The sequence below is a fragment of the Poecilia formosa genome, unplaced genomic scaffold (assembly GCF_000485575.1).
Source record: "Poecilia formosa unplaced genomic scaffold, Poecilia_formosa-5.1.2 Scaffold97, whole genome shotgun sequence".
NCBI lineage: Eukaryota > Metazoa > Chordata > Actinopteri > Cyprinodontiformes > Poeciliidae > Poecilia > Poecilia formosa.
Genome location: NW_006800036.1, coordinates 1576006 through 1603935, shown reverse-complemented (window position 1 = coordinate 1603935; position 27930 = coordinate 1576006). Strand labels below are relative to the sequence as shown.

The 27930-nt window shown below is 37.3% G+C and overlaps 1 protein-coding gene across 3 annotated transcripts in view; it reads left to right on the top strand.

Moving 5' to 3' along the window:
- Nucleotides 1–27930, top strand: part of spon1b (spondin 1b) — a 114829-nt gene that overhangs the window by 1304 nt on the left and 85595 nt on the right. For 2 of the 3 annotated variants that reach the window (XR_001662919.1, XM_007558581.2), the window contains exon 1: nucleotides 27250–27844. The exons of the other annotated variant lie outside the window; for it this stretch is intronic. Coding sequence is in view for 1 of the 2 variants with exons in the window: in XM_007558581.2 (XP_007558643.1) it covers nucleotides 27619–27844 (226 nt within the window). In the remaining variant the exon portion in view is untranslated. Of the gene's footprint in view, nucleotides 1–27249; nucleotides 27845–27930 lie in introns of those variants that run through there. 3 annotated transcript variants of the gene reach the window in all.

The window sequence follows — 27930 nt, the reverse complement described above, 5'->3', positions numbered from 1 at the left end:
CATGAACATAGTTTAAATCCCCCCGGCTTACAAGGGATATCAAGGCACCTGTTGTGCCGACACATGGGAAAGAAATTCTGTCAGGCATTACTACCTTGGCATGAGACCAGCCAAAATAGAATCAGACGTTAAACCATGTTGCTCAGTTTCATTAGCAGACTGTTACAATTCTCATCCATATTGCTGGATATGGGTTCATCAAGTCATCATGCTGATGTGGTGAACCCAGTTGATTCGTAATATGACACTAGTTGGACCAAACAGGGCTCAGTAGGATGAACACTTTGCTTTGACTGGTTATTAAGATTGGAGGACTAGTTTGTGGGAATCAGAGTTCAGTCTCCACCCCCTGTTGAATATAAGAGCATGAACAAAAAAGAGCCTGAAATACAAACAGTTAAAATACGTCCATGAAATATGTAAAGTAGCTTTACAAAAATAAATCACCGATATAAAATAAATACATGAATGAATCATAAAATAGATAAATTATACATGGTTTGTGATTAACAAGATAAGCCCCCCATTACAGATATTTATTCATATTTATGTTGTTTGTGTGTCATAGGGATATTTATTTATTTACATTATGTTTTGTCTAGTAACATATGTCGTGTTTTAAATATCTAAATTTGACCAAAAAAGTAAAAATTTAAAAAATCTGTAAGGGGAAAACATGTTTTTTTTCACAGCTCTGTATATGTGAAAACATGAATAAACTTTGTTTGAATGTTGTTTTTGTTGGATCCCTGAGGCTGCTCGCAGGTGCTGCATGCTGATAAATGTGGTGCGACATGCTCTCTTCTCCGAACTGGAAATGTTTTGCTGTCTTCTTCTTTGCTGTGTCAAGTCAAAGTATGCGGATAGCTGCTGTTTGTCAGGTTGTGTACATCTCAAGGCAGGAAGATTTGAGCTGCCAGTGACAGGCAAATGTGCGTGTCATGAACGAGGAAGTGAAAATACTTGTTCCTTAATATGTTCAGTTTACCGCATTTTCCAAAGTCAAACATGGAATTATGACATCTCAGTTTACGCTCTATTGATGTCTGCAGTGTGCAGCGGTTTTAGCAATCTTTTTCTCACAGTAAAATGGTTTCGTGTTCAAGTCCCATCCATGGCTTTGTGGCGTTTACACATTCTCTGTCTCTATGTGCATACTAGAATTTTCCAGGTACTCCAGCTTACGATCCCCATAAAGAAATAAAAATAAATCTTTAAGTCAAATGCTAACTCGTTGTTGCCCTTATGTCTGTGTATCTAAGGCCATTTGCCCCATATGTGGCCTAGCCTACTGGAGATAGGTGCCATTGTGACCTAGGATAAGGCAGACATCTAATATTAACTGACAGGTTTTATTTTTGTATTTCTTGATTATTTTTATTTTTTTTTTGTCCCAAAGCAGAAAGATAAATAACTTTACGTATTACGGTTTGATTTTGTAAGCATCTCATGGCAGCACAAAGATACAACAAAGCTTGGCATTCCATAAAAACGCCTCATTCAGTGCTGTGAAAAAAGTATCACAGATAGCATTTCTCATATTACAATTAAAGGTTTCAGAATATATATATAAAAAAATAATTGTAATACACCAAAGATAGGGCTCTTGGCAGCGTATCGAGTAATATATATCTGCCATGAAACAGAGATTTACAACTTTACCATAAAAGTTAGAATACCTTATATTTTTTGAGTGTTTGGATGTCATTCACCAAATGAATGGTGAATGACATCAGTTTCCACTCTAAAGCTCCATGCAGTTGACATTGCATGGATCTTTTTGTAGACACCTTTTTGCAGATGTTTGGATTTTAATATATAACATTTCTTTTGTAGCACTCTCAATTTATCTCTTCCAAAATCCCTTCTTGTCTTCATTTGGGATTCACATTATACACCATGTACTCAAAAAACATTTGTGGGTGTTTTGCTGATGCCTTGCGTAAATTTCAATGTAACAGAGCTTTTGCAAAAGGCCTACGAGATCTTTTTTTTTTTTTTTTTTTCAGTCACGACTTCATTCATTCCTGGCTGTGTGAGCTTTTCCCAGTATAATTTCATGCCATTACACATAAATAGTGTACCACTTTGGACCCATTTTGGTGTATCATTCCTTTAGAGCTTTTAGGCTTCTGCAGATCTTTCCAAATCCTTCTACTCCGTTAAAATGTCATTCCACATGGTCCGGATGAAAGTGGCAGACTGTCATTTCTTTGCAGTAAAATGACAAAGTGAGAAGAGAAAGTCCTGTCCCTGGACCTGGATCAATATCACATTTTGTCAGTTTTATGAACTGCATGAGACTGTTATGTTTTCAGCAGCATAGGTGCTACTGGAAAACCAGATGAGTGACACAGGAACACAGCAAAATAATGATGGAAACATATTCATTGTTACTTTTTTGTTGCTTTTCTACAAATGATTTGAATTCCTAATTAAGGTGATTATATTCTGCGTTCTATGCCGATCATAATTTAATATTTATAGACCGACTGTGTAGCATAAAGAATATATTTTCTCAAAGAATCCTAGACTAAAAGTAGCTCCTTGTCTCATTCTAGGAACATTCGTGGAATTTCTGGAATTCTAGGATTACTAGATTGCAGTAGACAAGTTACCTCTGTATTTTAAATGTTTCATTTAAATACAGAAATAAGGCTACATGAGCTGGGTAGCATTACAATTCATGCACTACTAAAAATACCTTTGATAAAGTTCTGCTCAGTAAAAGTGTGGCATGTATTTTTGAATTCTGTGCAAGTAAAAATGATAAAATTATGTATTTTGATTGTAGTTCATTTTAAAGCTACATTGAGGTTTGTACACATTTATACTGTGGGATATTGGAGGACTTTACTACTTAATTTAAAAGTACTTGGAGTTTATTTAGTAATAGAACTTATTCCATTAGTTTGTCAAGCATCTTTTGTGAATTTTGTGAATGCATGCTGTTGTTTTGAACTCAACGAGTACATTGCATTATAAAGATTTTCTAACTCTTTATCTAGGTACACTTGATTTCAGCTGTAGAATAGTCACTGTGATCTACCTGGCAAACATGTCAGGGTAGCCTGCTTTGCTACAACATAAGGTTATATGGTGCAGAGAATATTTTGTTATCAAACTACAGAATGAGATAATTAAGAGTATTTCATTACACACGGGGATCTGTTTTATTTAAGAATTGTGTAAAATAAACTTAAAACTGTTTTGAGGTCATTTTTTCCTTCAGGTGGAGATTATTAAACATTTGCATCAGACAACATGTTGTTGTCTGATGCAAATATGTAAATGTGTGAATTTGAAATAGATTGTGATCAAGCCGTGTTATAGCCGTGTCTGTGATAAATCTCACTCTGCCAAGGCAGCATGTGGTACCATGTGCTGCACAAGGTCCCTTTTTCCTCCACTTGAGCACTTGACCCCCAAAATGTCTGTGTACGCCACTGCTTACCTTGTTAAATATATTTACTTCGAACTAGTGCCATGACCACATTTCTACGTTTTAAATTGAAAGTAAATTATTTTTCTTGAAGCAGGACGTCCATTAAGCCGTTTCTGTCCAACCATCTGACAGATGTTAGTGGGTCTGAAATTGTTTCTATCAACCCACCCCACACAGTGAAAAGCATCAAACTGACTTTCCCAGCAGTTCCCACAAAGGTTGCATCAATACCACAACAAATGAACATCAAAAAAGGAGCAACTTCTGTGATCCATACAGCGAATTTGTCCGGTCATTTGCATGTGTGGCCTTTCATTTGTCAGTGCCATGGCATTTTAATCAGTGTGTTTGTCCCAGGCTGCCAATGTTGATTCAGGGCGTGTTTGATCAGTCTGCCTCTTGTAGCATCCAATATGTCAGCGAGTGATAACACTCTCCCACTGTGTGAGTCCTCTGAAGGGCAGCTCTCCCTGCATGAGAAAGACAATCAATTTCTGTCCCAGTCACAGATATTATTAAGATAGGAGATGAGTGATTCAGAGCTGGTGTTGTGTCGTGTTGACATGCTGATCCACTGGTTAAACTCCTGCATCTCACAGTGTGAACATTTCCTCTGTGGAAAACCTTGTCTGTGTCTGAATGTGGTTCTCACAGTATCTTCTCGCACCTGAAAACACAAAGTCAGGTTGATGCAGTCTGTTGAACAGCTTTTTGAAAATATAGTGAGTTATTTGAAAAACCTCGTATCCAATGTTCTGTGAAGTTGGATTTAAAAATCATATTGACTTTTTAGTGGAATAGATTTGATTAATCTGCACGAGTTTGAACTGAAGTCCAGGTATTTGGATATGAACTGTACCATTGCTTTGCTTCTGCTGTGAATTGATCATATGTTAATTGACTTAAACATAACTAAGACAAATGTGGTTGTTTAATATTTGTAACAGCAAAACAAAATGCATCCAAGGCTGTTCTTTGAACAAAAAAAGTTGGTAATTATGTGATTAATCAAATAATTTATAGTGGTCACACAATCTATTTCTAATAGCATATAATCTTATTTCATCTTATATAGAAATTCATTGGTACATGTAAAGTGTCTGGCATCAAACCCCATTTTTTTTCTACTTAGAAAGAAATCCTGTAAAATTGAGGTTTGTGTTGCTCCCCTCGCACCCCAGAAGTTCAACAGCCCATTTACATGAACTTTTGCAAAGTAGTGCTGACACATTATTTTTAGAGGGAGACAAAGTTGTCTCATGACAAATGTTCTAAACAGGTTCTTAATCCTCTTCTAATGTTAGTGGTTTCTTTACTGGAACTGAATTACCACACACTGCTAAGTTAAACACCAGCATACTGCCAAACTCCTTACTTCCATAAAGGCGCTTAAACTTACTGATGATCAATAATCAAGAGCTTGAAGCCTGACACTTTTCCTGTTATTTTCTGTGAAACCAGCAAAGGTGTGTTTATTTTTTTTACAGATTAGTCCAAATGTTCCATATATGATTCAGATTGCTATGGAGAGAAAGCGACTACGACCAGTTTCCTTAGAAATAGCAGTTCATTGCTTTCCATGCATCATCATATCATGACGTATTACTGCCCACACTGATTGTTTGCACTTTTTTCATTAAGTAGTTTTATAAACATGAGTATTTGTTATCATTATCTTGAGTTTTCAATGAAGCATTCAAAGTGGATTTCTGAGGCTGTTTTCACATTACAAAGAGTCCTTAAAGGTTGCCATTATAAATGTGACTGATAATATTTTTTTGGCATAACAAAACACTCAATAAACCTTTTGGGCATGAAATGAGTAGCATAGATTTCTTGCATGAATTTATATTACATTTACACAAAAACTGTATTTACAGTTTTTTCTGCATGGTCAATTTTGCACCATAAACATCAACTAGGCCATAATTAAAAAGAATTGCAAACTTTCTCCTGATCTGTGTTGTAAAAACGGCACTTGACATGAATCACAGCTTTAGAAAACCAGGTGCAGTTGAACTGGAAGACAAATAGTTTAACAAATTATGTTCAAAAAGAAAACATAACTCTCCTTGCACCTGAAAAAACATGTCAGTGGTGAAAAGAAGCTATCCACATTGCCGTAGGAGAGACAGCCTGAACACACTGCTAAATAAATCAAGTGAGCACACTCTGCAGCCTCGCTGAGAAGATAGCCGTAAACCTGCAGTGGACACCTGAATTTATCTCTCTGCAGTCATTTATTTTCTCCTCTGTCACAGACGCTTCTTTTCCTTCACTTCTTTAGGAGTTTCTCAACACAATTCCACATGTTGTCTCTCAATCTTTGCAGCTCACAGCCCACATGACTCATATATACAGACTGCAAGATGGAGATACTCTTAACATCTCCCACAAGTCCAGGAAATACATTTCTTTAACTTGCCATATGCAGTCATACTGTTGCTGAATTTATGTGGGAAATATTTTTTAGTTTTGCCCCGAAAGGCAATTAGAAACTCTTTTGTTGTCTTGACAATTGCGAAGCAGGTTTTAATTTGCAAGCACCATTGGGGACAAATTTGTTTGCCGCTGTATTCTAGAAGTTCCATAATACAGAAAAGTGGTTCATTATTGAAGAAAATTTTCTTTTAATATTCATTAGGTCTAAAAATAGTGGCAGAGACCTGAGCAGCCAATGAATAGTCCCTGTCATGTTGTTTACTGATGCAGTAATTACAGTCACAACAAAAACATTTGAAAGGTTTATTGAAGATAAATATTTCCGAGTTGACTATGAGGGGTAGGCGGGACGAGGGGTCCTTGCTGTTTGAGGTGATGTCAGTGGTCTAGGGATATCAACAGAAAATGAGTTTGACTGGGCGCTGGTGAGTGTTTTGACTGACGGCAGTGCCTCGGTTTGTTTCCAGGGTTCAGCGGTGGAGAGGAGAGCATTTGAGGATGAACAGGCATCCTCAAATGGGTGAATGATTTAAGTTTCCATCCGGAGGAATAGCAAGTGGACTTAGGCAGGAGATTCTTGGAAGGGATCTTCGAGGAAACTGTGGAGACGAGGAAGAAAGTTGCAGGGAACCAGGAACGATTTGCGAACTGATGAGGAGGGAAAATCTGTTCACAGACCAGAAAAATCACTCAAAATACAAAGGTATTCATTTAGTAAAAACTGTTGAAGAAAAAAAAAAAAACAGACAAAAGATGTAGTTTTGTTGCAATCCTTAAATGAAATATCCAAAACAAGTATGTCTCTTTATCCTACCGGTTACTGTGACTAAATCCAATGGACTCTTCCTCCACGTCTGCTGCTTCATACAAAAAGACTGTAAAATCTGGGAAAGAAGGAAAGTATAGAGACAAGTGAATCTTTTCATTATACTTATTTATGCTGCCTAATGTCTTCCTGTGATTCAGAATATATCGCCCTTATACAGAAGCCAACTCTAAATGAACCACACCTTAAAGTTCTGCCTATTATTGCATTGCTGATCTGATTGAAATAGTAAACTCATCCCTCTTATCAGATTTTCCCCTAGGTTTCTAAAAACAGAAGTTATCAAACCACCTCTAATGAAGACCAGTTTGGACAAACTGCAATTGCACAATTGCAAGATGATCTCAAACCTTCCATTCATCAAAAAACTGATAAAAAAAAACCTGCGATTCAATAGTTAATTAGTTTCTTCACAACGACCACCCGCTTTGACGTCTTTCAGTCCGATTTCCGTGCTCACCACAGTATTGAGACGACACTCGTCAAAGTGTTCAGTGACATCCACATAAATACAGACTGTGGAAGAACCACAGTGCTGGTTCTGTTGGACCATAGTGCAGTATTTGAAAAGTTGACCAAGATCTACGACTACAGAAATTGTAGAGCCGTGTTGAACTTTTTTGCACAGTATTTTAATGGTTGCAGTAGACTTCCTTGAGTTGATAGGTAATTTTTCATGAAAGTGGACGATATCACACGAGGGTTATAAAAGAAATGTGTGTATATATAATGTAATTTGTTCATTATGTCATAAACTTTAACCTTGGGAGGTAATATAAAGATAAGACTCCCTATCATAAAGGCTGGCAAACATTGAGCAGAGAGATCAGAAACAGCTGACATTTTATCACCATCACTCGTCTTATTGGAACATCAGACTGATTGTGTCTGATGCCATCTTCCTGACAGACATCATAGCCAAGTTTTCATAACAGAAACAGTCAAAAAGGTCAGACAGAAGAAGAAGCAATAAAAGTTTAGACAAGGAGAGGATGCAATAAAAAAAAAAAAAATCTGTCAGTCATCCACTTGTGCAGGATGGTAAAGTTGTGGAGTTAAATCTGTAGCATAAACGTTGCAGTGTATTTCTACATAGGATTTTCTCACCTAAGTTTATCAAAATGATATTTATCAACACAGCAACATTTAGTTAATATTAATCATTCTGTTTTATTTATATATATAAAACATCTATCTGTATGCTGCATAAGCTGTGTGGATAGACAAACCAAAAATGACTGGAATATATATATGTGAATTTTTTGAATATGTTCTACCTTTGTGCTGTAAGCTAATAGTGCTCTGCACCTTTGCTTCTTTGCCACATTTGCCAATATTTATTTTCATCAACCAAATTTTTTCATAATGCAAAGAAGACTTGAACACATGCAAAATTGTTTTTCAAATAATGATTAAGAGACAAAACCTAAACCTAATAACTTGTGCCATTGAATTAAATATTTCTGGTTACTGGCAATCAGACACAACTGTTAAGGAAATTTGGCTCAGTCCTACTTGCAGAATTGTTTTCATTTAGCAATGCAGGAAGATTGCGAAGAGACGGATCTAAATCCAGACTTTGACTAGGTCAGTCCTAAACCTTCTCTTTGTTTTACTTTTCCACACAGAGGTGAGTATACTGGTGGGTTTGGGATCACTGTCCTGCTGCATAATTTAATCTACTTGGGTTTATGGTCAAAAACTGCTAGCTGGACATTAACCTTCACAATTTCCTGATAGAGCAGAAGTACAGTTTCCATCAATTACTGCAAGTTTCACCTGCCCTTGATACAGCAAAGAAGCCTCAGAACATCACACTAACACCATACACTGCTTTAAAAAGTTCCTCACGTTCATTGCCAGTTCATATTTTTGTCCTAAAAGTGATGGGGGTAATTAAGATGTATTACGCCAAATGTGAAACGGATTTCTGCTCTTTTTGGTCAGCAGCGGTAATAGCCTGTGAATTCCTCCAGTCCATTTTTCTCAGTTCCTTTCTTATTTTTAAATTGTGAATACCAGCCATACTTAAGTCAATTGATACCTACAGCTTTTCAGATGTTGTTCTACATTCTTTTGTGACCTCCTTATTTAGTCGACTGAATGCTTTTGGGCGCCTGGGAAGGTTTATGTTTGCTCCATGTTTGGAACAACAGTGAACATTATTTCTGGATAGTTGCTCTCACTGTGATTTGCCGGAATCCCAAACTTCAAAACTTTGTGACCATTTCGAAATTTTATTTGCTCTCTGTTTCTCATTTCTCTGACATTGTCGTCTGCCAATATCTTCATTCAGGGTATAACGTTTTAAGATTGTGAGATCTTGCAGACTACCTTATGTTGTTAGAGGTTCCGTGTTAGAGACTTCTATAGTAGAGTTTTTGGACATGTTCAAAAACCCTGAAGTTCATTGTAAATTAATTTATTCAGCTGTGAGAGCAGCAGCAGAGCTTAGGAAGCAGCAGATCTTACAAGATATTAGGCTACTTAGAACTTAGTTTGTGCAGGATAAGCTTGAGGTTGTAGCCTTGGTTGTAGGCCAGCATAACTATTCCTGATACAAAATCTCAAATGATCATGGGAAAGTGGTATGGGGTATGCAGAATGGATAGTGTTTTACGGATGTGGAGCTCACACATTTCATCAAGGATAAACTTACTTCACCCCGGTTTACACTAAAAGGACTCTTCACGATCCTGCAGAGATGATCTGGATTTTGGATGAGGAATGTCAATCTAAAGCACTGACTAGGTTAAGTTTAATTGATTTTTAACTTTATTGCTTAATCTCCCATTTTTTCATCTCAAATAGTTAACAAATTGGTGAAAAAAATCCACTGAGCTTTAACATTGATTTTTTCTTTTTGTTGCACTACTTATTTGAGCTGTTCCTAAAATCAATAAAGACTGAATCTCTGTTCAACAAAGGATGTGCATGCCCAGTGAAAACATTGTTTATTGGGGCATTTATTTGTTTTTTTTTTTTAAAGAGAGGAAGAAAATCGATGTATCATTAAATGCATGCATTGCTCTTTAAAATTCAAGAATTGAAGCAAGACAAGCAGTGGTTGTAAGTAATACATTTGCTACAAAGAAACCTCCTGGTTTGTTTTTCTTAATCCTACTTTCAGCACAATTTGGCTTCCAAAATGCAGTAGTGCCACTCATTTTGAGAAAATTGAGGTCATGAATGGCAAATTAGATTCTTATGGTAAACTCCAACCACTAATTGAGAGCGAAATGACGACAAAACTAAAGTTTCATTCTCTCTAAATGATCTTAATTAGCATCTATCTGAGCAAAATGAAAAATGGTTTGTGTCCATTCTTAAAACAAATCTTACAGAAATGATTTGGATCGTTTGAAGAAATGGTCTTACAGTCATGCTCTTAGTGGTTTTCAGTATAAAGCTTTACCCGGGCACATTCCAGGTGAGAGCCTGAGTCAAACCACAGAAACCTGTGTATTTTGGGTAATAACCTCAAATATTTTAATAGTGTGAATATTGGGACTCTATGTGGATTGAAAGTGATAAAGACATGACTGACTGACTGACTGACTGACTTAATAGACATTCATGCTATTTTTTATAAAGCACTCTGAGATTTCTCCCATAACTTGAACCTACATAAATAAACTAATGTCTGTCAAACTATTGTGATGGCTGGAATCAAACACCTTTTCCTAAACTTTGCAGAATCATTTGTTTACAAATAAACATACAATTTGCACCTATAGTTTGATATTGATAAGAACTTAAAACCACCACTATGCATATACAGATAGTTTCTGTTTTTCTAGCACTGACTGTATGGAGACATAATTTACTCTCACCAAACGGAGAACAAAAAAAAGAAGAAAAGTTGTTTTCTGACACTTTTGACATTTACATGTTATGCTTAAGTTAAATATTTAACAAAACACACACAAAAGCAACCGAGCATCTGTTATAAAATAGACTGAAATCCTACATGCTGAAGTTCTTAACAAACAAACAGTTGCAGACATGCAGTAATATATTTAGCAGATTATGAGGCTTTTAATATCATTGACAGATGTTGTTGGCAGGTGATAGAATGCACATGTAATTGCTGTGTGGCAACTTCTTAGAAATCATCTACTAAACTAAGATGATTTCACTATTAGTACCGTGTGTGTGCGTGTGTGCGTGTGCGTGTGTGTGTGGTGGTGAGAAATGAGTTTAATGGTTTTGTGTGTGTTCCTGCATTGGTGGGCTGGACCAAAACCCCAGTGCAATCAGTTTTTAATTTCCCTGAAATCAAATTACATGGAAGGGCAATAACCAGAGCAGTGGACTATGGGAAAGTCATCTTCAAGATTATAAATTGACCCTGGAGTCCATGAGTGTGTGAGTGCGCCAAAACTATGTCGTTGTGAGATTCAGCTTGCATGCCTACACATAGATTTACATCAAAGATGGAAACAATGAACCGTTCTGGAGCAGCTTGTTAACGACATGTAGCGAATATTGGATTGTAAAAACAGATTCCACTCTGGCTTGTACAAAATTCTTCACAGCATTGCATGGAATTAATTAGGTAATTACAGAAAGCATTACATGACCCATAATATCCAGCACTGTATAATTTATATTGATTAGGTGTAATAGAAACATGGCGAAATGCAGGGTACATGGTTAGTCCCTTCTCTACTTATAAATAACGTTTTGCTTTTATGTCTCAATTCATCGTGTAAAGTTTAAAGCATACATTTGTGATAAGTTGTACAAACAAATGAGAACAAGGAACATCTGAACTTTTCCCATTTGTGTTGTTGCAACCACAAGCTTCAAAAAGTTTTATTAGTATTTTATATCACAAACCAACAAAATATTAATGGTGTTTAAAAATAATTTTCCAAATAAGACTGTGAAGTTAAATACGCATTTGTACTCGGCCCCTATGAGTTCATACTGGTAAAGTTTCACCAAATGTTCTTAATTAGGCTTAGACTTTTTATAGTGGCTGAATGTTTGTTGTACGCGTTTCAGCCTGAGACGGTGCACCGTTTTCTGCAAAAATGTTAAATTTGCCTGTTATTTTTGGACCCGACAGAGCATTTTGCATGACTTGTCTACTTGATACTTTACCACAAAGGTCAAATCTGTCAACATCCGTCTGAGGTGGAAGGACTTTCTTTAATAAATGTGGTGACTTCTCAAGGCATCTGAATTTAGAGGAGAGATATTCAAACAAAATAGGCCGAGTTTAAGCACATGCCAGGTGTATAGATTTATTTGTAGTAGATATTTAAAAACAATGTGTTGTGTTTCTACTTTGCAGCGTTACATTGCTTTGTGTTATCAATTGGATAACATCTGCCCAAAATACAAAGATGCTTGTAGCTGTAACATAATGAAATGTGAAAAGGTTTAATGGGTAAGTAGTCTTGCAATGCACTGCATGCCATTCATTTTAATTGTTCAGATGAGTTTGAGTTTGGACTCAACTGCACAGGTTGCTATGGGAATATTTGACTTAGCTCTCAGTGTTGGACAAAACTTGTTCACCTCGAAAAGCAATTTGTTCTGAATTCACCTCATGGGGGAGATGTTCAATTGTCTATGGAGAAGGTATTTTTAAGCTGCAGCTCTCTCCACCTCTAATTAGGATGAAGTGGCTGCGAACTGCAACCAGTTAAGCATTATTGTAAGTTTTTTTTTAAAAATTGCTAAATAAATGTACAAACACACTCAAAGGATTGCACACAGGCAAACGTGTGATGGAGAGGCATAGACAGACAGAAGATATTGAGTCAGTAATATTAAAACCAGCAATATGGGATGAGTTCTTGCTCTCCTCTGAAGAGACAGATTAACACATAAGATCAGACAGGGGTGCCAGTGGAACACTATGATCTGTAGTGAGAGTAAGGAGGAACAAGGTCTGGAGAGTTGAGTGTGTGCTGAAGAGAAATATGTCAGATTATGTGTGAAATGGAGGGAAGCTGACGCTGCAAGGAGTGGAGGCTCTGAAGGTGTCCGAGTTTAAGTGCCTAGAGTCAACAGTCTAAAGCAGTCAGAGCACAAGATAGTGACTTCTTTGGGTCTCCACTTGGTTGGATGTGGTATTTTTATTGAAAGGGAGAAGGAACAAAAAAAATATAGATAGATAAAATGTATGTACACAAATCATTGCACTTAAGCAACACTTGTGTAGGAGACACAAGTCACAAAAATGATCTAGGAGAAAGAAGGTCAAAAGTATAATATGTGCTCAGGGATAGATCACTAAAAGAAGCAAAGAACTAAAAAAAAACACTCTTTTGTCTTTAGATGATGGGATGTAAATACACTGAGCCAATTGAATGTTTAGGGAGAAGAGAGCAATGAAAAATATCGTCATATAGTGATAGTGTTGTGAAGTGAAAATAAAAGATATGGGAGATCAGATTGATTCAAACTTGATGTCGTCTGATGACAAATTCTGCACCAGAGCTGACTGAAAAACGCCATGTCAAAAACCCAATCTGCTTCCATCTGTGATACTCAGACGCCATCAGAATTATTATTTTGCCCCCTTTTTATTTGAAAAATTACATAAAACAATGTTTATTTGTGTATTTTCTCTTGTCCTCCCTGTTGCAGGCAGCCACAAAGAATTGGATTAACTATTAAGACTTTGAGCTGTTTTGAATTAAAAACAAAATTCCTGCCATTGATCCTTGTGTTTAGAGAAAATCTTTTAAGTCGTTTTAACTGGGCAAGAAAAAGTTATCTTCTCTCGTCAAACGTAAATGTTTTCCATCGATCTTTTTCATGTGACATTAAAGAATTCATTTCTGTGTGCTGTTTTCCCCTGAAATTAAAACCTTTCAAGTAGCTTGTTTTTGTAATCTTAGAGAATAACATTCGCTACCTGCCTTTAAAATATTTAATAACCACAATTATTCTCATTGTTGACTGAAAATGTTGTCTATCTGTTGGCATACAATAATAAATCCACATTTTATCACGCCAACATGAAGGAAGGAAAAACAGTCGCTAATTTTAATGCGTGCAATCGATCAAGAGCACAGTTATTGTTCGCCGAGCATGACAAACATATTGCACGTCCATCTGTGCTGCATTCTAAATCTATTTAAATCAATGGGTAATTGTTTGCGCGCATTTTTTTTTTAAGGTGTAAAAGCACCACCTTGATGAAAGGCTGCTTGTGATGAATCAGCTGTTAATGTGCATGTATAAATAAAACTGATGGTGCGTGAGGCCAGTGGCAGCTGGTCGCTTTAATTAAGCAGCTCAGAGTGAGATAACTAGGGAATGACAGGGACATAAACCAGCCCTGAAGCTCAGTCCAGCATAAGCAGCATCACCAGTGTGTGGACAAACACGATCTTATGATGCTAAAGCAGAGATGACTTTACTTTTGAAACTGTTGTGTGTAGACCCATCGCGATGTGATGTCACTACTAGCCCCTGCAGTACCTTTGGTTTGGCTCTGGTTACCAAGAGCGCAGCAGTGCTATTGGTGTGAAATAAAAATGAAAGCCTGAGAAGAGAACGTAATTAATCATGCTGTCTGAATTTTGTTGTGCACATGGTTGCACACAATGATTTATTAAAAACTCAGGTGGTCATTCTGTGGGGTTCAGATGGAACGGCTGCAAAATTTACACCAGCAGAGTTCTGCTTACTCATGACAAAACATGAGGTAGATTAACACAAATCTCCCATCCTGTCCTGAAATCGCCACAGGCAATATATGCTAAACAACGTGAAACTGTTATAATAATAATTATAACATTGAAAACATATTTACATTATTGGCTGAACTTTCTTAAAACCAGCTTGCCTGTAGATTCAAACAATGAAGTTAGGGTTTTCTCTAACCTACATGTTACTTTCCCACAACTTAGACTTTTGGGCACTTTCAGGATTTGGACTGTATTATGAGGTGATTTATTTTCCAATGGTTCCTGACCGAAAACCTTCTCCTCACTTAAGTGGCACTTTCTTAAAGCTTACACGTAACTTTCTCTGAACGTACCAGTTTCTTTCTCTAAGTGTGGCAGCTGCTTTTCTGGACCTTAACGGATATTTTAACAAAACTTAGCCATTGTTTTTGAGGACTGCGTCAAGTATATTATAAAGTACTGGAAATATTTTGCAACGTTATACTTATTCTTGTAATCAAACCTAAGAGTAGCTTTTTTTTGTCTACTGAGCTGAGACACACGGCTGAAACACACAACAGTCATATTGCAAAGTGAAAAAGTTTGTTGAAGGTCCTGTTTATATCTGTGAGTTTGTGCAAGCGATTGATATGCGACGTGTCTTTAAGAACACTATTCATCTTGTCACAAACTGCTAATAAGCAGATGCAATTCTCCAAATGTTGGTTAAACAAAGAGTTTATTTTAAAGACCGTAGATTGCTGCAGACATGTTACCTGCCTTTTGCTCTGCCACCCTCTTAACTCCTAATATGCTCAGCATGCGGAGGACATCTTTCCTTGTGGCGCACCGTAAAATAAACCTGGCAGTCTGCTTGTGTTTGGGTAGCTTCGCTTTGCAGAAAAAAAAAAGGAATTTAAGATACTGCCGCTGTTGCATAATAAACTGTAATAAATTACAAGGACTGTCACTGGGGTCAGTTAGTTGAGCAGATATAAAATTGACAAAAAACAAAACACTTAACACCGTTCAAAACCCTTTTCCAGTTCTAAGGAATCCTTATTTATCTCCGTGCTGCTGCTTTTGTTTTGAACTCATAAAGGGCTGTTTGCTCCTGCAGCATCTCGCAACGTGTACACAAAGGATGCCACGGCCTCAAAACAGAAGCCCTGATCATTCCAGGCACAAAGCAAACTTTTGCTACCTCAGCTCTCTATGATGCTATAAAAATCATTTTGAACAAAGTGGAGCACAGAGATACTCGTTCATAATAGATAATGAACCCACCCATTTATCCCTCCTTCACAATTCTCCCCTCACATCTTCAATCTTTCCTTTTCTTTAATGGATAAGATACTATATTGAACGAATGTTTGCATTGTTATTCTTGTTTTATTGAGCAGAAACGGCGAGCTGAGCGGGAATTGTGCTGCCTCAGCTCTAAACGTGCGCCGTGTAAATCAGAGCTCACAGCAGAAGGAACCCATTAAGGTGGATGAAGCAGGGCAGATTCATAACGTGAGGCCTGCATGCGAGTGAAGACAAAGAAGAACCTGCAAAGCTTATTAATTGAAGCTGTAAGGTGTGATGAAGAGGCAACTCTGTAACCTGAGAGGACATAAGACACTTTAAAACAACACTACATCAGTTTGAAACCGAACACCAAGGTGCTCAACCAACTTTACTCGTATGTTTGTTTTGAAACCAAGAACAAACTTTTACTGCACTTATGTCGTCTTGTTGTGCTCTCTCTGGGCTGCGCAGAACAAACCAGCCATAAAGATAAATTCATCTTCACAAGTTCACAATGCATTGCTTCGCCAAAAGGTTGTTTTAAAATGAGGTGAACCAAAATGACGGTTGCCACAGAAGGACACTCAAACCTCCTCCTACAAAGTATTTCGACTATAGATGCCAATTTTATAATTTAAGAAAGGCTTAAACAAATGGTATGGTAAAGGTATTGCAGTGTGCAAAAACAGAAGTTGTTCAAACCAACATATTCTCCCAAACATTTCTGAGACCTTCAGAGCTGGATTTTCACCAGGTCTCAATTATGCACAGGTGGGCCTGATATGGTAACTTTTGGAGGCAATTGATTAAATTGTGTATACATCTCTTAAAAGACAATTATTCTGACACTTAATTGAGAATATAAATGAATAAATTCAAATATAAACAGAAGTCCATTTGTAGCACTGCTCAGCCCACAACAGTTTGAAAAACAGCTGCTACACATCTGGACATTTAAAAAGTAAAGATGACGACAGCTTAGAAATGATTGTGAGCTAAATCACATTCTATTTTTCTTTTTGTTTTGGTATTTCTCATACAGCCACCTTCTGAATAAAGCAAATTGAATGTAATATCATACATCAAGCTTCTAGCAATCATGCATCCCCCTTTTTAATTAATTAATGATTTAACAAGAAGTCATTGGCACAAAGTTTGTGACTGTGTCTAAAGTTATTGTACCGTTGTTATTGTCATTCTGTTGAGCATTCATTTTTCTGACGGCTGTATTATTTCTTTTCATCAGGGATTTTGGTAAACCGTAACATACTTTAGTAAATCCTGTTTCGTTTTAAATGTTAAGCAGACATAAGTGAAAACTGTATCTTGTGCTTGCATTTATGCCGGGGGGGTTATGAAAGGCTTCCTTTAAAAATGCCGTTCCGCCTGCATCGATTTGAATATTTAAAATAAACCTGGAAATGTATTCATGTCCATAACACCTCTATTCCACTAAACCTGTCCTTTGTAAATGAGAAGCTAACAATGTGCTTTGTCAGCGTTGTGCAGGGTCAGCCACATGGAACACAAAGCGCACTCATTTCTTCGCTTCACCTAACGCGCACACACACTCTTTACCCTGGGCTCCAAGTACGGATAAAATCTGTTGTTGTATACGTCGATTTGAGGAATCTAGGAAGAACTATCAGATTTAGAAGAACAAAATATGTCTCAAATACTCTAAGGAAAAATTAAGACAATCTGGTCCCTCTGGATTGTCTGAAAATATATTTTTGCTTAGACAGCGATTCATTAACATACACATGAGGGAGGACTGCTGCCCAGAGTAGGAATGTGTTCAAACATGAACTTGTGTAAGCATGTTCCACAGTCCTTCTTTTGGGAGCTGTGGAGGCATCTTTAGGGTTTCTGTTAAACTTTAGCTTTAACTATAGTAAATGGCGGATCAGGTTTCAAAAAGCACGTCTTGAAAACTGAACAATTCTTTCACTTTTTCAATTATACAGAACTAGAGACTGTATGGTGTCATTATCAATGAGGTAAAAAAAAAAACAAAACAAGCTATCAGTTCAATTTCACCATATTATACACGTGGATAAGAGTAAAAGCCGCTGACGGACAGGATAGTAAAAAACAAGCAGTGGGCTCAGATCTGAGACTCTTCTATCCAGTTTAACTCTTCAAATATCCTTGTACAACTAGCATCAGTCCTGGTAGTTTTTCTGCAGTCAAAAAAAGATCATAAATCAGCATAAATTTGGGTTCCCGTGAAGACAAAACATTTAGTTGACATTATACAATTTCTACATATAACACAATTTTGTCAGCTTCCATATTTTCTTCCCAAGAAATGACAGTGATGCCCCAATAATGTCTGCTAATTCAAACAGTAATGAAGATAAAGTAAACTGCACTGCAAATTTACAGTAAGGATCCTTTTGGCCTGCGCTCAGCAATTAACGTTTTAATTCTGTCCTGGTTTAGTTTAAAACATCTTACTAATGTTAGTTTAGTGAGAGGAGAAGAGTTGTACAAGTACTGGGAGAGTGAATGCTGGAACAAAGGAACTAGGAAATTAATCTAACACTAAAGAATAACTAGACATAAGAAACACTAATTAAACTAGAGTAACTAAGAAAGTACTGAAACAAAGGAAAACACAAATAGGCCGATCTAAATAAGAACAGATAAGTCAGAACTTTATAACCAAAAGTTCCAACAACCCAAGATCCTGACATGTTGGGTTTATGTTGCACAGAAACGACGGGACGTCTTTGGTTTTCTGCCAGAACTCGGAGAAGTACAAGTTAGGAATCTGTTCACGAAAAGTTTATCTGTCTTATTAATAATGCAAGTCAAAATAAACAAATTCCACCATCTGCTCTCACTATCAGTTCTATTAGCTACTGGCTCTATCACCTGTGTGGATCCTGTCTTTAATAAAGACTCTCTCTTCAAAATGAAGGACTCCTAATTAATAGCTTTATGAGAGAAGTGCCATTGGCAAGAGGACGCAGCTGGTTTATCAGTGAGATGGTGCTACAGCCCTGATTGCATTTCTTGGAGCAAGTAATGGCCCTTCAGGAGCAAATATTCTCAATTTTTTATTTTATCAGAAGTGAAAAAGTAAGGTTTCGAGGTTCTGGACTGAGATCTATTTAATCTGTGATAAAAAAAAAAAATATATATATATATGTGTGTGTGTGTGTGTTTTACCCTTGTGAGAGAAAAAAAATCTAAACTAAAGATAAAATTAGATTTTTCAAGTCATATTTGGGTAAAATAAACTAAAAATGTAAACAGTATATGGTTGATTTCCTCTTGTCACTGTAATTTTGTTTTCCAGTGTACTTTAGTGGGAAGGAAAACCTCAGTGGTGACAACTTTCTGCCTCTTGGAAACCGCTGACCCAGCGCTTTTAGGAATTACTCCCTAGCTTCATTGTTCAGATGCCGACTCTGTCAGGATGACGTTGCAGCATTTATCTATTTAATAGAAAGAGTCAGCCCGAGTTAACAAATCAAGAAGATTCTTTAGAATTACATCTTAGTAAATCTAATTTACTAGCGAAGCTTATTGTACTACAACACATTACGACTCATAAGGACGTAGCCAAGGAACAGAGTCTCATTTCATTTCTACAGATGGTTCCCACTGCACAACGCAAAGAAACAGCTGCAGCCTGCATTTTGCGGTGTGTTCCTCTGAAATGCCCACAGCAAGTTTTCTTTTGTTTTGGCCCATGTGTTTTAGTAATTTTCTTGCTTGTGCACGAGCTAATTTTCCCCTCCATTCATCACGAATTGATTCCATCCTGACATAAAGAAAAGAAAGTGTGTTATTCCTGCAGCTATGCATTGTAAAGCCTCATGCTAAACCATAATAATCCAACCATGAATTCCATAAACCAATTATGTGCACTAAGAAGCAGTGTGTGTATGCAACTTCTTGCAGGAAAGGTGGATTGGAAAATCCTTATGTAGCAGATAGAGAAGCATCCTAGCATTCAAAACCTAGAACAACTGTGTGAGAGTGAAAAGCTGATATAAAAATGTTCCTTGAATCATGCCGTAAGAGTGTGATAGCAGGGTAAAAAGTGAAATCCACGTCAAGCTTGATACATCAGTGTTAACATGCTTGGCAGCGTTTACGATTAAATACTTTCCAGAAGCTGCACTTAGTACCAGCGGAGCATTGTCCAAACACCACAGCCTGTTGCTGATAACTTTGTATATCTGGACCACTGTGTGCTCATCATCTGAAAAACTATTTCCAAGGGGAAAATGTGCCGTGTTGCAAAGTCTGGAGTACTTGTGTTTTGCCGTCATCACAGAAAACACTTTTGTCGACTATATGCAATGACGAATCAAGGAAGTTCTGAAGACAAAAGGGATCTAATCCAAGCAAGGCGTACCTAATAAAAAGGACAGCGAGTGTGGATGAGATCCATTTGCCTTGTCACTTTTTACAATAAGATGACCAGTAGTAAAATTATATGGACCATGAAAATATGTCAAATAAAACCCTTTTAACAGAAGCGAGAGGAAGAGGAAAAATATTGAATTACATAGTGAGTTGGTTTAATGGAGAAATAAATTAGTTTTAAGTCCAGGCACAGAATAGAAAGCCATTACCTCCCTCTCTAAATGTCAGCTCCATTTTTTTCATCTTCATATAGAACTCGAACCAGTTGAAGATTTGATGAGGTCAGACTATTTATGACGTCTTTTTTCTTTTTTTTCTCCTCCTTAGAGCCAAAGTAATAAAACTCATTCTTAACCTATGTTCCAGTACACAGACCTGGCTGACTGCTCCTCCACTCCTCACTAGGCTGCCTTCAATTAACAATGCAACGCATATATGAAATAAAATGAAATCGTTTTGTTTGCATAAACACAGAAAGAGAGCAGTATGGCGGCGTCACACGCTGCCCTGACTGTAGTTACTGTAATTCAGCTTTCAGTTGCTGCTCAGAATACAAATCTCTTGACTTTTTCCCTCCGAGGGCAACCACTAACACAGTTTCCCCTGTTCACACCCATTGCACTCCTCCCCGTCCATGGCTTGTTAAATTTGAGTGACAGAACCAGAAATTTGTGGTGAGTGTCAGGGCAGTGAGGGTTTGGAAATTGAACAGAAATGTCTGTGCATGCAGACTGCATGGAATTGAAAAAAAAAAAAAAAAAAAGATATCTATATATATAAAAGCCACATTTGTGACGAATGTGGTTAATTGCCACATTAAAATAAAAACTCAGTTTCTTAGCAATAAGATGTCTGAAATGAAATAATTTCCACTGAAACCTAACTGTCTCTTGGACCAGTAAAACATTGGCACATCATCCTATAACAAAATACATTGTTGCTATTTAAAATTTTTGTTTAGTGTAAAATAAATAAATAAATAAATAAATAAAGCTTCACATAAATTATTTCAGACAAATACTACTTCCTGACGGTGGTGATCCCTCTCCACCCCCCTCCAAAAAAAAAGAAAAAAAGAAAAGAAAATTCATTACATAATTATCTGGGCTCTCAGCAGCTCTCTTAAAGAAATATAATCAAGATCTTCAAAATCATGTCTGAAAAAAAGAGGGCTAATTCTCATTCAAGAGCATAATGTAGAAAAGGAACATGTTTAAGTACCGACTTCCTGGTAGGCAGCAGTCAAATGCAGTAGGAGGGGGAAAAAAAAGATTAATCTCATGCAGTGGTTTTGAGCACCTAAATGCAGGAAAAGTGGCAAAAAGTTACAGTTCTCATTACTAACTAAGTAGTAGAAAGCTGAAAGTGCTTTTGGGCAGCAAAGCTAATAAACGCCAGCCGCTGAAAACGCTGACACGGAGCAGGAGCGTTTGATGGACAGCAAACAAAATCAGGAAGAATAGATTCAACAAATAAAGAACCTGAGTGGCACAAACAAACCCGGAGAGGTGAAACAGACAAGATGAACATGCAGTAATGGGGTCACCGATTAAAATGTGAAATGTAGGGAAAAAAAACGGATCATAAAACTGGAACTTTACACAAGCAAGAAGCTGGAGAGAGAGAGCTGGAGTAGAGCTTAGATTTATGGCCCAACCCCGACCCAAGCCCGGGTCAAAATGATTTGCTTCATAGTCAGGTTGGGTTGGGTCAGGTCGGCCGTATGATCTTAAATTGAAAGCAGTAAAAGTTTAATTAAAATAATGTTAGGTTTACTATAGGCTTGGGGCTATAATTAATTATTAATTAATTATTTGTTCTCAGGGTTGGGTTGGAATTTTTAGGCCTGATCTTAGCTTTTGTGGACAGATGTATGAAAATGTTCCTCAGTGCATCTGTCCAGTACAGATATAGATACTATTTATGTGTTACTGAGAAATACAAAAGGTGCAGAGCTGTGTCTAAAAGGCACAAAATAACCTGACAAAGAGAAATATGTTCCTTTGAAACAACATTTAGTGTAGCTTGGCTCTTAACTAGTAATAGAGACACGATCCAATAATTCAATCTGCAACATTTTTCTGAATAACATTTATGTGATGGTGTCAAAAATGTTCTTAACTATTTATTTAAAACTTTGTCATCCCAACACTAAAACTGTAACAAATAAACGGTCAAGTAATTTTATGAAATATATTTTAGACAAAAACATATAAGAGAGAAAGTAAAAAGGCAGAAAAGGGCTACACTCGTCTCACTTTATCCATTGGTAGAATTATTTCTATGTTAAATGAGCGAGTGATGGAAATGAACACACTTAACAAGCAAACACAAATTAACAGTTAACACAACTTTTGGTTTCTGGGGCAACAGGAACATGCAACTATAAATATTTACAGTCTTTTTATGAAGGAAACAGATATTTGTGAGTTTATGTAAACAATGAATTCATTTTGACCGTTTTATGGTCTATTCTCAGACCAAATGCTTTCCAGCAGCCAGTAGGCAGGAAAACTCATTTAGCTTATCCTAAGATTAGCTCACAGCTGTTTCAGATGGAAAACATAAATTGTAAAAAGGCTCTGTCAGAAACTGCAGTTCATGTAATTCCAGCTTTTTACAATAACATAACCGGCCTGCTAACATTATTTGAGTCAACTGTAACTTAAGGAACATGTTAGATATCCCTTTCTGAAATCATTTTACACATGCACCAAACTTAAACATTTCATTTCCATCGTTGGATCAGCTGATTCCAGGTCGTTTAGAGCCAACTTCAGTAGTTGCCGCACTAAGTAAATGCCAGTGCCAAGAACCAGCCCAGAGAAGATAAACACTGTGAGGCATCGTACTGGTACTCTTAATTGTGGATTGCTAATTCACTGGGGCATTTCAGTTAGAGTAACCATAATAAATGCAAACAATATAATGTATTTTTTATGATTCTTATGACATTGGTTCTGGTTTTGTGTTAAATTTCTGGCTAGTGTTGTACTTTTAGTTTTAGAAATATTGTTAACAGTTTTTATTTTTTTTTATTTTTTTTTTATTACCCAAGTTCCTGTTTTATTTTGGTAATTTGTCTGCCCTTGTACAGGAACTATGTTTTCCAGTGTTCCTGGTTACACCTGTTGCTGAGGCCTGGCCTAAAAGGCAGGTTCTAGCACCTGTCTCTTAACCCATGCCATCATTTCCTCATTTTGTGTATTACTTATTTTATTTATGGGCTTTCCCCCCTCCAAACCCTTCAGCACCTTGCTGTCCCTCAGCTGTTTTTAATTAAGTGATTAGACTCATCAGTTTTCCATTCTAGTGATTAACCTCTTAGGTATTGAAGCCTCTCTATTTTACTCTTTCCATGATTCTGTTGTTTCTCCGGTGGTCCTTTTTCTTTCCACTGCTCATGCCACGTTCCCTCTTGCTTTCTGTCAGTGGCGGACCTAGACTTCCATGGTTGGGGGCACCGTGGGGGCTACAGCTAGCTCAGGAGGTCCAAAATAGAATACTATCAACTGGTTAAAGGTCTAATCAGCTCGGCACAAAGGGAGTGCTGAATGACAGCGGAAGGTGAACAACAACATATGGGATGAGATTGCAACAGCAACAAAAGTTTTGAAATGTTCAACTTTCTTGTGTTACATCACTAGTTACATCACCAGTGCCACATGTGCACGTCTACATGCGCAAGCTCAAAATTTAACGTGCAAAAATGACAATCCAGTTTTCCTGTTAAGCTAATACATAAACAGTTCTAAATACACACATGAAATTAGCCCCTAGTATTGATTTGTAGATGCAGTAAAGTACAGAAAATAAACTTGGTAAGAATAACCATCATAGAATATCATGAAATTATATTTGGGGATCATATTTTCACTTATACCAGCTCCCCTAATGCAATAAGTGTGTGTCCATGCAATAGATGGACTGATGGTTTTCAATCAAGTAAATGATAACAGCATAGCTGCACCTAGTCAAAGCATAGAGTCCAACCAAATGTAACCAAATATGAACAATTTATCCTTAATAACTTAGCAATACATTTCCCTAGTTCCTTTTTTTTAAGCAGGCAGAGATTAGGATGTATGCACAGTTGCTTCATTTTCAGCTTGAGTAATGTGATTTTTCAAAATTTCTGAAACCAACAGAAAATTGAATCCATGATATCTCAACACTAAGCTTTTAACGGACACAGCTTGGAGGGTCATTTATATTACTGGGGGCAACGATCTAAATGAAGCAAATGCTTCATGACTTCCTAAAAGTCTATATAAAATGATTAGAAATTCTATTACACACCTGAGTGTAATACAGAGGTTTTTTTAAGAACCTTTATAGTCCATTAGAGGAAATTACTTGCACAGTCTGAAATCTTTGCAATTTACATATTTAATACACCCTTTTGACCCATGCTGTCTGCATCAGAACTTTATCACCCTCATGAAAGGCTAATTTGAGCAGGCAAATTTATTTGTCATAAGAAGGCCTGCAGGACTTTCCTGTAAAAAGAACTGAAATTAAGCATATCAGATTTTGAAGAGGTAATAATTTTCTGTGAATTCTTTGCTTTAAAATATCCCTCAGAATAAATTCTATTTCTAACAGGGATTGCTGAAAACGATTCTTTTACAATACTTTTCATTTGATCAGATTAGAGGATTTGCTTTTGATTTTCCTCCTACAAAGTTGTGTGTTTGCGTGGGAAAGTTGCTGGCAGGCCTTGAAACACATTTGTTTTTATTGCAAAAGGTCAAAGAGGTTTTTTTTTTTCAGGCTCCATATTTTGGTCCAGACCATATTGTGGACATCGGATATTAGCCACCCAGAGGACAAACCAGAGACTCTCCAGATGGGATCCATCTGCAGTGTCTCTGGGGGCGTTCAGGCTGATGTTGTTTAGTTTAAGCATTTCCAAATTAAAAAACTGCTTTCCTTTTGAGAGCTCTTAATATAGAGGAGAATCCACACTTGTTTCACATGTGAACATAAAGCCAGAGATGCAAATGGAAGTCAAGTTTAGTTCATACTCATTTCACTGATGTATTTACAAAAAATGTGTTGCAAAAAAAAAAAAATAAATAAAAATCTTGAGTAAAAAAACAAAACATAATGGACTAAAATTGAATCGAATTAAAACTTTTTCAAATCAGAAATTGTTGCATTTCTAACATCATACTCCCAGCTGAAATGGTACTTTGAAAATTAGGTGAATTTTTCATCAGCTGACATAAGAGACATTTAGCAGAGTTGAGAAATACCAAAAGCTCAAATCCAAGCCTCTTTTTCTCTCTATGAAATTTACTTTTTGTTTTTTTGTTGGTTCTCTTCAGGTACTCTCACTTTCTCCTGCAGTCCAAACCACAGAAATGTTTGGTTAATTTGTTTACCTAACGTTCGGGCACCTGCAGATCTCATTATGGTTGAGCTTGGGAAATTTTCACCTGTGCTGTAACATTGATTACTGCGACTACTTTACCTGAAGACCCAGTGAGGCCTTTGGGTGTTTTCAACCTGACTATAAATCACTTTCCTTGCACATTGCAACATTTACTCATGCACACAATATACCACTGACTTTCACATCTCAGTGAGGAATTTTGATTTATACAACAGTTTGAACTAAATCTGTAGATTTTTTTTAGCAGTGTTTATGTATGGTGAATCCTCTTTTTAGAAGAAAAAAACAAAACGTAATTATTAGGTGGTAACACATAAAATACCCTTAAGTCTGAGTGTGTGTTTGCATGGGTGATTGCGATGTGTGTTACTGTGTTGCCTTGTGATGGTCTGGAGTCCTGTCCAGGGTACATCCCCTTTCACTCAGTGACTGCTGGAGATTGGCACCCCACCGTTGCAACCCTGACAAGATGAGACAGGTCATGAGTCTGTCACAGGGCAACACAACCAGCAACACACACACTCGCACACACGCACATTCATGTTTTCATCACTTGTGGGGACTTCACATTGACTTCCATTAATTTCTACAGCCTAACCCTTACCCATAATCCTAACTCTAATCGTATCCATCACAGGCCTAACCACTAACCCAAAACCAACAATTTCCCCCATGGGGACCAAGGAAATGTCCCCACAAGGAGCAACGGTCCCCATAACCCCACATTGTAGACAGAAATAGGTTCCCATAAGGATATAAAAACCTGATACACCCACACACACATGCCCACACACCTAAGAGGGATTAAATGTGGATGTTTTTGAACTTTGTTTGAACTGTGAGAGTACCCAAAGACAACTACTGGTACAAGGGGAATATACATTATACTGCTCTGGCTGAGATTCAAACCCTGATTTTTATTTATTTTTTCTGCAGGGTAGCAAAAATGGGTTGTATCTGAGTATAAAACAGATTAATTAGAACCTTGTTAATTTGTTGAAACAAATGCACAGAGTAAAGTAATCTGAAAGACAATAATGACCAAAAAGAATTTGACAAATTTAGTTGTCTAAGGATATCTTAAAAACTGTTTGGAAGTTAACAAATTAACTCATTCTGAAATTTTTATCTAAACAAATGAAATTTGTGCAAATTGAATTGAACTTCAAAATTGTTAATTCTTGTATTTCTCATCTGTGGATAATAAAGGCTATTTATATTTCTAAATTGTCACTTTTACTTCCTAATATCGCAATATGGTTAGGTACAAAATGTTGCATGTTGTAATTCCTTAAATTTCTTTTGGAATATAAAATAGCCAGCTCTTATGTGTTTAAAATAATGAATACAATAAAAATAAATAAATACAATCTGGTCAGTCAAATAATTCATCAGGTTGTCTGGTCAGTCAAATAATTCATCAGGTTGAAACTAAAAGACAATCAGAAAAAGTCATGTTAGTCAGGAAAACACGATCAGGGGATGGGATAGTTAAATTTATCAGCATTATCAGCATGCAAAAAATGTTAACAATGAAAAGCCGAGATTAATTTTAATCACAAATAGATAATGTTTACAACATATGCTTTTGCCACACAGTAGATGGAAATGTTTAGATTCTTGGGTACATTTCTTGTTTATCAAATATTGTTTTTGCACCGTGATGTCACGTCACAAACGGCTAATACAATAAACTAATGCAAGTGACCGGAAAGCGTGGGGCTACTTTACACCGAGACGTTTCTGCATCCGTGCACATTCAGACCGAAAGTTAACTGCTTGTGTGAGTAAAGTGCGAGGGGAGGAAGTGTTTGGGAGTCAGTCTGAACTTTTCCTCGTCTCGCATCAGGGAGATAATCGCCTGTATCGGCGCACCGTTGTTCTCATAGCAGAGCCCTCCTATCTCCTCTCTACCCCTCCAGCACATCACACTGACTGATCCAGAGTCAGCAGCTGCTGCTCCTCTCCCCTCTCTTCTTATAAGCGGCGCTACACCGCGCAGAGCTCCAGCCGCGCTCTCTCCACTTCGGGATGGACTTGTCTTGGTCTCCTTCTGCGCATCGCTGTCTCCGTCTGTAGTTCGGTGGGAGTTCTCGGCAGGAGGGAGCAAGCGCGGGTCTTTGCTCTGCTTAATTTTATTTTATTTTTTAACTGAACAGCCACTGCACAATCATTTCCGAGCGGCAGTTCAGAAATGGGAATGTATTTGCATCTGCTGCTCTTGCAGGGTTATTTTGTCTCGAATTTTTTGTGCAATGCCGTTGCTTTCGTGGAGGAGCCCGCCGGAGGGAGGTCGGACGGGTACTGCGGGCGGATCCTCCGGGCGCAGACGCAGGGGACCCGGCGGGAAGGGCACCACGAGTTCAGGATCAGGGTGGAGGGGGACCCGGAGACCTACCTGCCGGGCAGCACATACAGAGGTACATCTCCACTTTTCTTCCCAGAATCTGACGTGTGCAGTCAGTGCGCGAATCTGCATCCAATTAAACAACTGGATGTTTACCAA